The following is a 15,724-nucleotide window of genomic DNA, read 5'->3' on the forward strand; positions in this document are numbered from 1 at the left end:
CAACAAAAAAGAAAATTTTCAACAAAAAAGAAAACACATCATTTTGTAAATTTTGGGGGCTTCTGTTTCTAAGCAGTACATTTTTCGCTAAAAATAACACCTCTTTATTCAGTAGGTCCATTTGATACCTTTAAAATTGTCCTCTTCTGACCCCTAAAACTTTTTTTTTCTCTCACATACGGGGCGGTGTGAGGACTCATTATTTGCGCTGTGATCTGAAGTTTTTATCTGTACCATATTTGTTTTGATCAGACTTTTTGATCGCTTTTTATTAATTTTTTTATGGTATAAAAAAAAGTGACCAAAAATACGCTATTTTGGACTTTGGATTTTTTTTTGTGCGTACACCATTGACCGTGTGGTTTATTTAACGATATATTTTTATCGTTCGGACATTTATGCACGCGGCAATATCACACGTTTATTTTTATTTACACATGTTTTTTTTTTTAATGGGAAAAGGGGGGTGACTCAAACTGATTAGGGAAGGGGTTAAATCATCATTGCAAAAAAAAAAAAGTGGAACTTTTTTTTAAATAATGTTATAACATGCAGTACATTACTTCAATACACTGATCAATGACATTGCATTGCAATGCATTGATCAGTGTTATCGGCGGTTGATTGCTCAAGCCTGGATTTCAGGCTTGGAGCAACCAAACGACGATACGATGTGCAGAAGGCAGGTAAGGCACCCTACTGATGCGTCCTAGCTGATCAGGACATCGCGATTTTACCGCGATGGTCCCGATCAGCCCGACTGAGCTGCCAGGAAGCTTTCACTTTAGACATGGCGAACAACTTTGATCACCGCGTCTAAAGAGTTAATGCTGGACAGCTACCTGAACGGCAATTTCCGGCATTAGCCACGGGTCCTGGCTGCTGATAGCTGACAGCCCCTGAGCTCGCTTCATAACCCTCCCATGCCCCAGGGCTGTTTATACGTGGCATTTTGCAGCAAGGGGTTAAACATCTCTAGTATTGTTCAGGTGTTATAAGTATTGTCATAGTATCGGGTTGCCCAGGTCTTCTCTATATAGGATCTCTCCAAATCACGACCTGTCGGGAGAACTGGAGCTAACAAAAAGCAATCTACATCCATGAATGCAAGTCAGACTTTATCTCACAGAACGTTTTTCTAAACTTACTATAAAATTGTATACAAGATCTCCAGTTACATTTAAAGAGGTCACTTACTTGAGTTGTCTAGTTAACATACAAGCCCGACATAGAAAAATCAAGTATGTTTTTAAGAATGTGTGCATGCAAACGAGCATGTGCGGCTATAAAACTAGTTTCCTGCAAGTATCAGGCACTTCTTTAAAACAGGTATTCATAGGTTGACTTTAACCTGCTAGAATATTAATATGTACACTCTCTTTTCTAAATATCTAAATCTGTCTTACCTTAGAGTGTATTCACATAGTGAGGTAAAAATCTACATCACAACCACATCCTGGTGGATCCAGGTGTTATAAACATGAAAACGAATATTTCCCCTGTAAAAACCGTGGTGCCAGTTACGGTAAATACATGTATGAAGTGGATATGGCTTTTACCGCACTGTGTGGACACACTTCTATAGGCTACATGGTTACATACTACTAACCTGAGCTTTGAGCAAGGAGGAGATGCACATGTAAATTTAGAGGAAACATTTCTGCACTGAAAAACGCAGATGAACTAGGAAAATATATTTTGTTAAAGTACAGATGCAAAACAATCCCACATTCTAGACAGGGAAAGTCTTCTGTTAGTGCAAGTGTGTATGCTGCTAGTTCTTTTATGGAATACCACCAAAACAGAAGGAGCAACCTGAAAGAGAGAAATATGTGGTGAATTAAACACTGCACTTATTTTCTGGTTTCCTTTTAGGACATGTTCCCACATTAAAAAATCAAATGCCAAGAATGGCTCATGTTTGGATTCTCTTTTTAAGGGCATGTTCACATGTGCTTGTTTCTTTGCAGATGTTACTAGGAAAATCAGCAGCAGAAAACCTGCAGCAAAATACATATGTGAAAATGTACCCTCACAGTCAAGTCTTTGCTTTGGACTGAAAAACTGCATTTAAAAATTAGTACATGAGAACACTCCCTTATGTGACAGGTAGGTGATAACGCATAATGGAACAAGTAATAGTTGTAAATATAATAAAGGAGCTGTCTGCTTTGGAAGCACATAACTACCCATATGTCCTCAAGCACATCAATGGGAATACCTGTCATGCAGAAAGGGCAGGAAATGCCACTGCTATCACTGTAACCCCATTTCCTGCTCTGTAATAGATAGATTCATCATAGTTGTAAGTAAATTCATTCTCTGTGACTGATACATCTGACAGTGTCTGACTGATGGGGGCCAGCTGTCATACACATACAGCCAGACTCCTGAAACTTGTTTTGATAACCTGCTGCCTCTGGTTAGGACCCACTAAAGTGGTCACACATGCTCCGTTCAATCTCGGTCTCCTAGGCTGTCCCATAAGTACTGGCAATTCGTGTCCATTGCATAAGCAAGCAAGGGGAATTGTGGGAACGTGTGGGCCCTGTTGCATTGCAACAGCACCGCAACAGTTCAGAGAGAAAACTAGGAAGTGATCATATGCATGGGAGAAGATTAGTACAGTGATAAAGGTAATTTTACCTATATATAAAAAAATAAAAACACAGCATATTTCTACATATATGTGCGTGGTTCACATCTCATTTCGTTAACTTCTGTTTGATGAAACTAACCCTTTAAGGTGTTAAAGATAAATACATAAAAACATCCAAGACCCAGTGTTGGGTCCCAGTCAGAACATCTCCTTCCCATAGACAGAATAAAAAGTGTTGGCATTTGTGAACACGTACTAGCAGCAAGATAATCTTGACAACGCAAGAGCAGCAAAACATGGCACTGCCACATCCATATATCTACCCATGCTGTTCAGAAGGCAGCCAATCACATTTGGGTATGCTTTGAGTCCCACAAACAAAAAACTCCCCGTTTCATACACTGGCAGAGTGCTAGTCACTACCTATGACCAGACCGCACTCCCTGTGCTTTTGACAGACAGAAAGTGGTCTAGACCAGAAGGGAGAACCCTATTGGCCAGATTTCTAAGGCCATGAAAGTGACATAAAATACTTTTATACTTTTTTTTTTTTTTACACAGGGAGTAAATTACAAATCTTATTTATTTTACCTGTTGTATCACATGCCTACAAATTTTTTTATGGCAGTGCCCATTTAAGGAATCCCAAACCTGCATGTGAATGGGGTCATAGAATTGTTGGATAACAGCCAGTTCTGATTTCTGGCACTACCATTGGTTTGAAGAAGGGGGCCCTCCATTTCATTTGTAGCACTCAATCAATAGGCCATCTGTGTAATGGAAGGAAGAGTCCTCTCCTCTATTACAGCCAGATGTCCTGATAGGCTTTAAGACTTATACTTGAGAGCTGAAATTTCAGGTTCTCAAAACATATATTTTGTAGATCACAGTAACAGACTAGAAAGTGATTGTAATACGGACAAAACTTTCCTTTACCAAAAACAGGATAGGAAACAACAATGAAGTATACTCTACCTGTTTTCAGAGAGAATACTTGCAAGCAGGACAACTTCTAACACTCAATCCATATCATCTACAAAAAACAAAACAAATAATGTTCATGTTAAAATAAGTGTAAAATCTCTGACTACAAGAAAAAATTGCATTACAAAAAGTTACTATTACAGTCTAAACCTGGATTCACACACAGTATTTTCGTCAGTATTTGGCCCTTAGCTTGGCCAGTAATCTGAGACAAAATCAGGAAAGAACCAAGACACACACGGGGAGATTCATTAAAACAGGAAAAAAGGAGCAGTTTCCCATAGCGACAAGACTGCTTATTTCCTTTTTAAAAAGGGCACTGAAAAATTAAAAGTAGCAATATGATTGGTTGCTATAGGAAACTACTTCACTTTTCCTTTGCACAGGTTTAGATAAATCTCCCCCATAGGGTGTAAAATCTTTCCATTATAGTTTTACCTGGTAAAGATACTGACCAAAATGAAAGTCCAAATTGCGACAAAAATTAGCTCCAAATTACTACATGTGAAACAAGCCCTTAGGTGGAACTGTCACGCCACCAATGCTGCCTACCGATCCACTCCTGAGGTAGCCTGAGGGCTTACCTCTCCTCCTGTGGCGGCTCCGGCGCTCAGAATGATCAAGCCTGGCAGGGCCAGGCTTTATCAATCGAGCGCAGAGCACACTGATCAATATGGTTCTATGGAACCATATTGATTTGTATGAGGAATCAAATGATTCCTCCTAAAAGTCCCCTAAGGGGACTAAAAGTGTAAAAAAAAAAAAAAAAAAAAAAAAGAAAAGTTTAAACACACACACACACACACACATTAACCCTATCCTTATTAAATGTTTAAATCACCCCCTTTTCCCAAATTCCATATATAAACATAATAAAAATAAACATGTGGCATCGCCGCGTGCGTAAATGTATGAACTATAAAAATATAATGTCAATTAAACCGCACGGTCAATGGCATAAGCGCAAAAAAAAATCCAAAGTCCAAAATAGCATATTTTTGGTCACTTTTTATCCCATACAAAAAGGAATAAAAAGCGATCAAAAAGTCCGGTCAAAACAATTTTAATCTTATGGACCTACAGAATAAAGATAAAGTTTCATTTTTACTGAAAAATGTACTGTGTAGAAACGGAGGCCCCCAAAATTTACAAAATGGTGTTTTTTCTTAAATTTTGTCGCACAATGATTTTTGGGTAAAATGACTGATGTCATTACAAAGTAGAATTGGTGGTGCAAAAAATAAGCAATCATATGGATTTATAGGTGCAAAATTAAAGTGAAAAAACGAAAAAAAAAATAGAAAAATTCTTGGTCCTTAAGGGGGTTAAAAATGAAAGAAGCGATCTGATTGGTTGCTAAGGGCAATTGGTCAACTTTTTCCTCTGCACAGGTTTTGATAAATCTCCCCCCCCCACCCCCATTATCCCTACATCTGTCATGTGGTCAAGCCATTATTCATAAGGACCAAAGAGACCCAAGTACAAATAAAAAAATCCTCACAACTTGGACAACTTAATTTAAGGGACCTTAAAGGGGTACTCAAATACATTAAAACGTATACTTTAAATAGTAGAGAGAACTGGCACTATCAAGTGAAAAAAGTTTTGGAAATAGTACAAACGACAGACAGTGGAGGCAAATGGTGGCATTTGTAATCCATGAGGCAGCGGTGCATAAACCCAGAAAAAGCACAAACGTATGCACAGGAATAGAATGAAAATGCACTCAGCGATCTTGCGTGGAAAAGCTAAGTGGAAAAGCCGGAGCCGGCATCTGTTGTCTCTCTCTTCCTATATGGAGGATGTATCAGTGTCTTCAAAAATAAATTGCACCCAGCTTTTCAACACAAGATTGCCGAGTGCGTTTTCATTCTTTTCCTGTGCATAAATTAAAACATATCCCCAAACCTGTGGAGTTTTTAACCAAGAAGTTTCCGTAAAACAGGTGTCAGGTAAGTTTTAAAGTAGTAGAGTATCTCTTTAAACCACCTTCCTGTTAGGTCCCTTCTCCATTAAAGAGTGAATCCATTGAGACACCAGGTTTGCATACATTTAATGCGCAAATTCGAAATGGAGTCGTATAGAGAACTATAACTTAGAGTTCATATTTTATCCAAGTTTCCATAAAACAGTCTATTTAGGTAACATGATACTTACCGACACTGGCTTGTTTTCTTCTACTCCGGTGGAAGCTTGCCCGCACCGCACACTACATGTTTCTGCCAGGCGCCAGATCCTGATGTCAAGCCAACGTACTTTCCATATCAGAAAATGTTGCACATAAAGCCTTAGAGGTTCAATTTATCATAACATCACAAAATCTTTACAGTTAAACCACTGGAATGGTTTGTCATTTTTTTTTTTTTTCTTTTTTTTTTTTTATAACATTAACTTGTTAACAGATCTGAATTTTCATTGTTTTTGTCGTCTTTCTTGGACCATTCCACTTTATTTTTTTTCTTAACATATTGAAGTCACATGGACTTAATTGCAAAGCATTTGTACAATGTTATTAAAACCCTATACGTAAATTACGTACACAAAATGAGCTGAACAAAAAGGCTACTACATAGTAAAGCCTACACTATGCATTATGTATACATAACAACTGAGATTTTTTGTTTAGCATTCATCTACTCATGTCTAAAACATTTATAGATTTTAAAGCAAACTTTTTTTTTGTTTTGAGGAAAAATGAACTCAACTTGCATTTCACAAGTTCCTTAAATTAAAAAAATCAAAAGGGTACACTCAAAGTGTACGTAATAAAACCATTGCATATGTGTCTATGATGATGCATTGTGCAATCATTTACTGAAATGTGACAACTACAGAAGGCTTTTCAATTGTCCAGCATTTCTATTCACACAATAGGAACACATCCGATGGAAAGGAGCTTTAATTAGAATAAAGCGTCCAGATATAGAGCGCTTGAGAAGGCAAAAAACAATTCATCTCCTCCAAGAACGAGACTCGTTGTCCTCTTCCTCCTCATCATCGTCCTCCTGAAGCAAAGAGTCATCTACAGCGGTCTCTTCCGGAAACTAGAGTAAAACAACAACAAAAAATAAATAAAAAAGTGAACCATAAACAGAAGAAAAACGCTATTTAGTTGTTGAGCCAAATACTCATGTGTAAGATGAATTCAAGTCAAAGAAAGTAAGCCAGCCGTGGACATACAGATTTTCTGCCATTGTAAACTTTTATCTGCTAAAAGGTAAAGGTTACACTAAAATAGGAACGATCCTCACTATTTGCACCGTGAACGCTATGGTGTACTATTTAACAGGCTTCTCTGGGGATATTTTATTAACCATCTTGTCCTTCAGTGGTGAGAATAACTGAAATGTACGAAACTTGACCAATGGATCCCCTGAATAAGATGTGGGTCACGTGACCTGATCTCAAGAATTGTCCATCGATTAGTTTAGCCTGACCAAAATTAGTTCATCTTTTAAAGTGCTTTGGTTGCTCTAAAAAAAAAATGTTTTAAATAAAAGTCCAGGAAGACAGTCTTTGGTCTCTTTGGAATATATCCAATATGTTTCCAGGCAACTGATGTACTTTCAAGATGTAACTAATATGGTCAGACTAAACTAAATGAGGGACAATCTGTAAGATTCCGTTTCGGCAGATACTGAAGTTTCATTCACTATGGAATTATCAAGGGTATATTATTCATATGGTGCAAAAGGTGGACAATACAAATTGTAAGAAAAAATGATATCAGAAAATACTTACTTCTTCCTCTTCTGGTTCCACATCTTCCACTTCTGCGCTGCCTGGATTTGCTACTGGTTTACTCCAAGCTAGTTTTAAGTCCTGCCCTTTGAAATGGGCTCCGTGAACTGCAGCCTAGATTAGTACATATATAAAAGAATGAGCAAAGTCCTGGTCATAAGCAGTTAACACTCACTTTGAGATACATATGTACACACAGATTTCTAAATGATTTCAGGAAGAAACACACTTTATGACTTGCTGTCACATACGGTGTGAATTTAAGTGTGGCAGCACCTGGACATCTTTCTTACGAATAGGTGCGGTATTAATACGTACTTGTGCTCCCTATTGTGACCTGCAGAGGCTGGAAAGACAAATAACCTCTAAAGAACAGCCCAGTAATTGAAAACGGAAGAGCTAGTATTAAAATACTCAAATCTTGCTTGGTGCCAGCTGCACAAAGTGGCTGCTTTGGAAATTGTATGCTCACATTAAAGTAACATGAAGCAACATAAATCAGTGTTGGCAACATACCCAAATAACTGGGACAGTCACACAAGATTTATGGCACAATTCTCAAGTACAGCATAATGTGAAATGTAGAAACAATTACATGTTCAACAGCAGCTGACCATGAATTGTGTGATATTGAAGTCCTGCGGTATAAATTTTAAATCTGTACGTATAAATTTATTATATATTTAGAGGCCTTTTTTCCATGCAGCTCACAAGTCTACGGTTTATGGTCTAAGCATAAGATCATACAAGGCAAAATTCTAAGGCAGCATTTTAACTCCTTTGTGTAAACTTAATAAAAAGTGAATTCTTAATTTGTTAGGAGGCCCAAATATTTTTTGTCTTTTTTAGCTGGGTAAGTGGGACTGGAAAAAGGGATAAAGAAAAAAACCTCAATTTAAAAAAAAAAAAAAAAGATTTTCATTTGTACTATAAGGCAATGCACACACAATAAATAATTTTTAATAATGTTACAATAATTAATATATTGCTGGGGTGTTTTGGAACAAAATTGTATATACAATATATTATACACACAATCTCCACACACTTACCTATTCCTGAACGGGAGCTGCCCCATCAACATTAGAATTAATGAAAAACGCCAAATTACCTTTTAAAATGTTTTGTTGCAAGCAAAAAAAATAAAAAATTATTCTGAAACTCTCAAAACTTTTTCACCGAATTTTTTTTTTTAAACTATTGAGTTGTACTTTTATGGGAAGTAGTTTTAAACAGCTTTTAAAAGCTATAGCCTAAAACCAGCTATTTTCAGTTCGGACATTGTTCTGGGCCAACATTTGTCCCAAGTTTCATGCCTAAATAGGTCTGTATTTAGGCATATAACTGGACTAGAAAAAGGGTCTGTATTTTAAAGCCGTATATTGTGAGTCATAAAATAAAGCTGTGTGTGAACACTCATTTTCTTTATGACTTCAATAGAAATCAATGAGAAAAACACAGCCAGCCCAGCCATACTATGGTGTGCTACTGGTGGTGTGATGAGTGGAGTAGATAAACTTACAGCCTCAGCTTCTGCTCTCGTCTTGAAAGCGATTGTTGCACGGAGAGACGTCTCATTTATCTGGCAGTCTTCAATTTCACCAAATTGCTTTAAAAAAAAAAAAAAAAACATGTTGCTATAAAACCACTGTACAGCTCCACTAAAATATAGTAAGTTATATTACTCATATTTTCCCAGTATTTTAACACTTTTAAAAGCACTGAATGTTGGAAGACAAGATTTAATCTACTATAATGTGCAGGATGAAGGACAAGGGTTAAAGGATGACAATCAAGACATTGTAGAGGAATTGTTGTTTGCTTCTTCATTCTTAAGGAAATGAAAGAATGACAACAGTCTAAAAAACTAAGACAGTTAGGCCTTCTTTATTCTGTTTGGTGCATATTTTGGATGTCTTTTTACCAGCCTTTTCCATTTCTGAACTTACATTTTGCTTTCAAAAAGTGAGAAATAAAATGAGATTTTTTTGTACTCACCGTAAAATCTTTCTCGTAGCCTTCACTGGGGGGTCACCTATACTGATGGGTATATGCTCTTGCCAATAGGAGGCGCTGACACTAGGGAGAAAAAGTAATCTCCTCCCTGGCAGGATATACCTGCCCACTGGAAGTGAGAATCCGTTTTGTCACAAAGCAGTAGGAGAAGCCAACAAAGAAATATGTCCGAAGGACCCTAGAAAAGAATCCTGAAGAAAAAACCCAAGAACTGGAAAAGAGGATCCGGACCAAAAATGAAGAAATGGGTGGGTGCGGTGTCCCCCAATGAAGGCAATGAGAAAGATTTTACAGTGAGTACAAAAAAAAAAAATCTCCTTTTCACGGTCGCTCTTCATTGGGGACACCTATACTGATGGGACGTATTAAAGCAGTCCCCTAGGGTGGGAATAACAACCACCAGAGAAAGGGAGACAGTCAGGAAACTGTACCCAATTCATCCGTAAGGCTCACAGATGAAACCCAAGCCAACAGGCAACAGAAAACCAGAAACTGAGTGTCCAGAAGGTCCCACCGTCCAAGAGATGGACTAGGACGCCAAAGGAAGGGATCGTCCGTTGAAGAGACTCAAACCTATGGTCAACAGAGAGACAAAAAAGGGCTGCCTGACGGCCGTAACCATCCTGGAAAGAGGTAGAAAACCGACACTCAAACACAGAAGTGGACAGAGGGCCAGCCCGGCTGGAGAACAAAAATAGAAAGGTGTCCGAGAAACCTAGCCAGAGAATCAAAAGATTCAAGAAAGCATGGTGAAAAATTCCAGGGAGAGCAGAGCACGTCTGAGCAGAAGGCGAGCACAGTCAAGGTGGAGACCAGAGCCTCAGGAAAAAAAGGAAGAGAGACAGAAACTGGCTGTAGAAAGGCATGATGCATAAGATCGATGACCTGAACTTGAAAAGCTGCAGGCTCCAAAACCAAAGTCCAAGGGGAAAGAGACTAGCACGCAGGCGGAAACTGACAAGTCTGAAACAGTGCCAGAGCCGGTGTAAAAAAACAAGACGAGAAAAGCATGTCCATGTAGATGCTGAATTGGCTCGATTGGCATCATCGGCTGACTGGAACGCCCTCCGTCCCAGGAATACATGGACCCCGAAGAAGACAAAAGTTAAACGACCAAAAAAAGGAACGGAATGCCTCGAGAAGGAGCATCCCGGAATACCAGAGTGGCCGGCATGGGAACGGAGGTTCCAGAGTCTCCTAAAAGACTTGCAAACCCAGCACAGCGAAACACTCTGGGAGACATACTTCTATGTCGGGACAAGAAAAAGGTGCAGTAAAGAAAGACCAACCCACAAATGGATCGCAGAGAAGTCTGGGCAGGAATGCTACCATGCCAGAGACCACACCCATCACTAAGGCCCTAAGAACTAGAAGGGCCAAGCTAGATAATAAGGCTAGCCACAGCAGCTTAGAAGGTTGCCCAATACAAGGAGACTCCCCAGTACTCCCACAAGCCAGCGAAGAGGGAATGGGCACGGAAAAGCAGCCTTAAACCCCCGTGGTCGAAGCTGCCGAGAGAATTCTGAAGCAACATCCCTTCAGGACGGGAACAGAGAGGGAAACAAAGGGAACCCATTCGGGACTCTCAGGATCTGGGTACATGAAGGTTACTCCAGAAAACTGTTGTGTCAGAGTAGAGCAACTGACTGTCAAAGGGAAGGATGAACAAAGCCCTCCCGGGAGATAGCGCCAAGGAAGGAGAGCAATGGCAGGGCCCAAACAACAGACGGTGGCCAGATTGCCTTTCGCTGAGCCATACATGATTGCATGAACTCCACCAACAGAGGAGTGTGCCCTGGCTGCATGTGCAGCAGGAAAAAAAAAAAACAGGGGGGAGAGCCAGGCTACAACAGTGGGCAGTAAGCAGTAAGCTGGTGCAAAGGTCTTCAAATGCTCTCCGCAAAACCAAGGGCCCAGCCAGGTACCCTACCTATGTAGGGGGAAAGAGGGAGATGACTCCATGTCGGCAGTAGAAGCGCTCTGGTGGAGGGGTTGCGAGAGGAAACTCAGGTACTGACCGTGCTGCTCCCTGATCCCCACACCCCCTGGAGAAGTAAATAGCCAAAGTAGGAAAGGTACTGTAGGAACAGGGAGCGCAGCCCTGCGGCAAAGGGTCATAGTACTGAAACATAGCGAGATATGGAGGAGCCATGTGTGTCCCCAGAGGGATCTGAATCCTGGACATTTGTACTTGGTACAGAGAATGCAAGTAAGAAGCACACGCAGTAACCAATAGCGTTTGGGAGGAAACCCTGGTCCCTTCGAAAAAGAGAGGAGACGACCAACAGCGGGATCACAGAGCCAATCTGGTTGCTGACTAAGGCAGTAGAGCAGGCGGCTGAGCCACCGTGCACCGGAACCCAGGAGAGATACCTGGAGGAATAGGGGGGCTGTTGAACAGACTGTGTCACCCTATCAGGCCCCATGCTAGAGCAGATGTGCTCAACAATCACAGAAAGGCCTGCAGTACACCCCACCGAAAGGCAGGGAGGTGAGCTCTATACGTGCGGAGCGTCCATTGCATATGTAGGGAGACAGACATGGTTATTGCAGGATAGTAGTGGGGCAACAAGACCGCAGCCACGAAGAAACCGCAGACATCCAAATTGCCGGCAGTATGGAAAACAGGCGCAGCACCTAACGGTGTGTTGTGACCATGCCCATAGTAGACCCGCATCGGGGGGAACAGAGTGCTGCTGTCGCTGCAACGGTCCATCGAATCGGCAGGAAATGCCCACACCCCCTCTATGAATGGTGATACACACCAGGACTGCTGTTGCAAACGCAAGAGGTGAAGGATGCATGTGGTGCAGGAAACCAAGCAAAACCAAACCGACTTACAGGTATAAGAAAGAGAATATCCAATGAAACCACAGAGTCATGTTTTCAGAAACTCACAATGAAAGTTAGTCACTGGACAGCAGCTGCGGAAGCGGTAGGAAGAAGGGAGGTGACCTGGTGGATTAGAAAACCATCCAGACAGAGTCTGGCTAATTTGCCACAGGGACCATAGAACACACCAGGATACCGCATTCAGAACCACACACTGAATTTAGGTTACCAGACGTCATCCACGAGAGCGGCAGGCATGTGGAGAGGGACCCGGTAGAGTAGGGAACCCTGCAAACCACATGTGGTGCATGGTATAGGGCCCATGGAACGACCTGGGCTCACTCATTCGGAACCTCACCTGGCAGTGGGTTACTGAATTTCCGCCACGGTGCGGGATGTATGGCAGGCAACTCAGTAGGAAACCATACAGACAACTATCTGGCTGACTGGCATAGGATCCTTGAATGTGCAGGGTCACTCCTTCAAAGTCCCCCACAGAAGTGGGGTACTGGAGTACAGCCGATCTGATGGGCAACCTGGTGGTGTAGGAGACTATGCAGGCGAATGTCTAGCCGACTGGCATCAGTCCCTAGCACCTACAGGGACCCTGTCCCACACCAGCAGGGAGGTATGGGAAACTCCAGCCTGGCACACGGCAGTCCTGTGATAGGAGACAGACAGCAGGATATCGGGGGAGGCGGAGGAGCATTGGATTGTATCCCCGTTGCCCTGTATAGGGTCCATAGGACCATGCAGTAATTTTGCCGCCATGATGTCCCGTCACTATATAACGCCCGTAATGAATTACGGGCATATGCGGGTGCAAACGGGCAGTTACAAAACCCCATAGGCTGCAATGCAATTTAGTCACGGCCGTCATGGGTTTTGTAACGGCCGGGTTTCGTCGATATAGTGACGGAACTTCTGGCGGAAGTTCCTAAACGGAACTATTTCACAGTGTGAAAGCAGCCTAAAACAAGTCACAATGAGGCTCAGTAGTGTGTGTGGCCTCCACGTGCCCGTATGACCTCCCTACAATGCCTGGGCATGCTCCTGATGAGGTGGCGGATGGTCTCCTGAGGCATGTCCTCCCTGACCTGGACTAAAGCATACGCCAACTCCTGGACAGTCTGTTGGTGGATGGAGGGAGACATGATGTCCCAGATGTGCTCAATCGGATTCAGGTCTGGGGAATGGGCGGGCCAGTCCATAGCATCAATGCCTTCCTCCTGCATGAACTGCTGACACACTCCAGCCACGAGGTCTAGCATTCTCTTGCATTAGGAGGAACCCAGGGCCAACCGCACCAGCATATGGTTTCACAAGGGGTCTGAGGATCTCATCTCTGTACCTAATAGAAGTCAGGCTACCTCTGGCAAGCACCTGGAGGGCTGTGCAGCCCCCCAAAGAAATGTTACCCCACACCATTACTGACCCACCACCAAACCGATCATGCTGGAGGATATTGTAGGCAGAATGTTCTCCATGGCATCTCCAGACTCTGTCATGTCTGTCACGTGTGCTCAGTGGGAACCTGCTTTCATCTGTGAAGAGCACAGGGTGCCAGTGGCGAATTTGCCAATGTTGGTGTTCTCTGGCAAATGCCAAACGTCCTGCACAGTGTTGTGCTGCAAGCACAACCCCCACCTGTGGACATCGGGCCCTTATACCACCCTCATGGAGTTTCAGACCGTTTGAGTAGACACATGCACTTGTGTGGCCTGCTGGAGGTGATTTTGCAGGGCTCTGGCAGTATCCTCCTTGCACAAAGGCGGAGATAGAGGTCCTGCTGTTGAGTTGTTGCCCTCCTATGGCCTCATCCACGTCTCCTGATGTACTGGCCTGTCTCCTGGTAGCGCCTCCATGCTCTGGACACTGTGGCCAACAGACACAGCAAACCTTCTTGCCACAGATCACATTGATGTGCCATCTTGGATGAGCTGGACTACCTGAGCCACTTGCGTGGGTTGTAGACTCAGTCTCATGCTACCACTAGAGTGAAAGCACCGCCAGCATTCAAAAGTGACCAAAACATCAGCCAGGAAGCATAGGAACTGAGAAGTGGAATGTGATCACCACCTGCAGAACCACTCCTTTATTGGGGGTGTCTTGCTTGTTTAAAATTTTTGAAAAAATCAGAGGGCTTCAAAGTATAGCAGCAATTTTCCAAATTTTCATGAAATTTTCAAAATCTGAATTTTTCAGGGACCAGTTCAGTTTTGAAGTGGATTTGAAGAGCCGCACACGCTGGGAGTTGTAGTTTTCTGGAGGCACCATGTTTGGGAAACACTGGCTTAAAGACTTTCTCCCACACAATATTTGAAGAATGGAGTGTGCAATTTAACCATAGTTCTGCTGCAAAATGACTATTGTGCTGCTGCTTCCTCTGCTTATCCATACTGTATGTGCTTTCCTGTTACTGCTTCTATATAGCTATAAATAGCATTAACCCTGCGTTCCCTATTGGTGATAATAGTATATCATAAATATAATGCTGCTTTTATACAACTAAGGGCCCTTTCAGACAGGCTGATGATAAAAAGTGCTGATCTCCGATTAGCGCTTGATAGCAAAGGATTCGTGAGACAAATAACCATTTAATTCATCATTATCAACTACACATCTTCTGTTTATACAGGGTGATATGTGGCCAATAACAATGTTTGTTCATTCGCTGGATGATCACAGGCCTTTTTACACAGGCCAATTATCGGGAGGGTGACTAGGGACGACCAGTCACCCAATAACTGGCCCTTACACTTATGTTACAACTACCTCCATATTTATTACTCTTGAAGAAATATCATGTACCAAGTCGTAAAAATTATATATCATGTGAAAGTTAATCAGCTCACCCACTCCCTTCGCCTGCAATCCCTGCTGAAAGATCGTTCCTTCCTGGTTCATGGAGCTCCCTGGCTTCCCGTCTCCCACAATGCCTTTCGGTTCATCACAGCTGTAGCCCAGCCCGCACTCCCTCTGCACCCCACCCTCTCCATCAGTGCAAACATGCCCACTGTTACTTCTCCAAACCCCCCCCCCCATTCCTCTACACCCACATCCTCTTCCCCCCCCGGCCTGTCTCCTCCAATAATGAACAGACACCAGAGAACCCCACAGACACTGGGATATCTGTACAGTGGTGCAGGGATATAGCTGCAGCATGTCCCCGCACAGGAATACCTAGACCAGTGTTTCCCAACCAGGGTGACTCCAGCTGTTTTGCAACAGCTGGAGGCCCACTGGTTGGGAAACACTGACCTAGGCACTGATCACTATCTGACAGCAGGCTCAGGGTTTATCAGAGCAAGAACAATCTCCTGAGAAGAGAAGCAGGGGAGGAGAGATCCAACACTGCTCTCCTCCCCCTGTTTCTGTTCTCAGGAGATCGTTCTTGCTCTGATAAACCCTGAGCCTGCTGTCAGATAGTGCTTCCATGATCCATTCCATCCCCCCTGCTGAGGGGATGAATGAAGATGCGCTTGCTCACTGGGGCTACTATGATTGGCTGAAGCTGCTCAGCTAGTCAGGAAGGAACCAGGGGGTAAATTA

The 15,724-nt window shown here is 42.5% G+C and overlaps 1 protein-coding gene across 2 annotated transcripts in view; it reads right to left on the reverse strand.

Moving 5' to 3' along the window:
• Nucleotides 1-435: 435 nt before the first annotated feature.
• RBM26 (RNA binding motif protein 26) overlaps nucleotides 436-15,724 on the reverse strand; it is an 87,791-nt gene continuing 72,502 nt past the window's right edge. For both annotated transcript variants that reach the window (XM_056555572.1, XM_056555573.1), the window contains exons 21-25: nucleotides 8,847-8,933; nucleotides 7,325-7,438; nucleotides 5,741-6,627; nucleotides 3,575-3,632; nucleotides 436-1,815 (exon numbers count right to left, since the gene is read on the reverse strand). In XM_056555572.1, the coding sequence (XP_056411547.1) occupies nucleotides 6,535-6,627; nucleotides 7,325-7,438; nucleotides 8,847-8,933 (294 nt within the window). In that variant the 3' untranslated portion in view covers nucleotides 436-1,815; nucleotides 3,575-3,632; nucleotides 5,741-6,534. The remainder of the gene's footprint in view (nucleotides 1,816-3,574; nucleotides 3,633-5,740; nucleotides 6,628-7,324; nucleotides 7,439-8,846; nucleotides 8,934-15,724) is intronic.

The sequence above is a fragment of the Hyla sarda genome, chromosome 2 (genome assembly GCF_029499605.1).
Source record: "Hyla sarda isolate aHylSar1 chromosome 2, aHylSar1.hap1, whole genome shotgun sequence".
Taxonomy (NCBI): Eukaryota; Metazoa; Chordata; class Amphibia; order Anura; family Hylidae; genus Hyla; species Hyla sarda.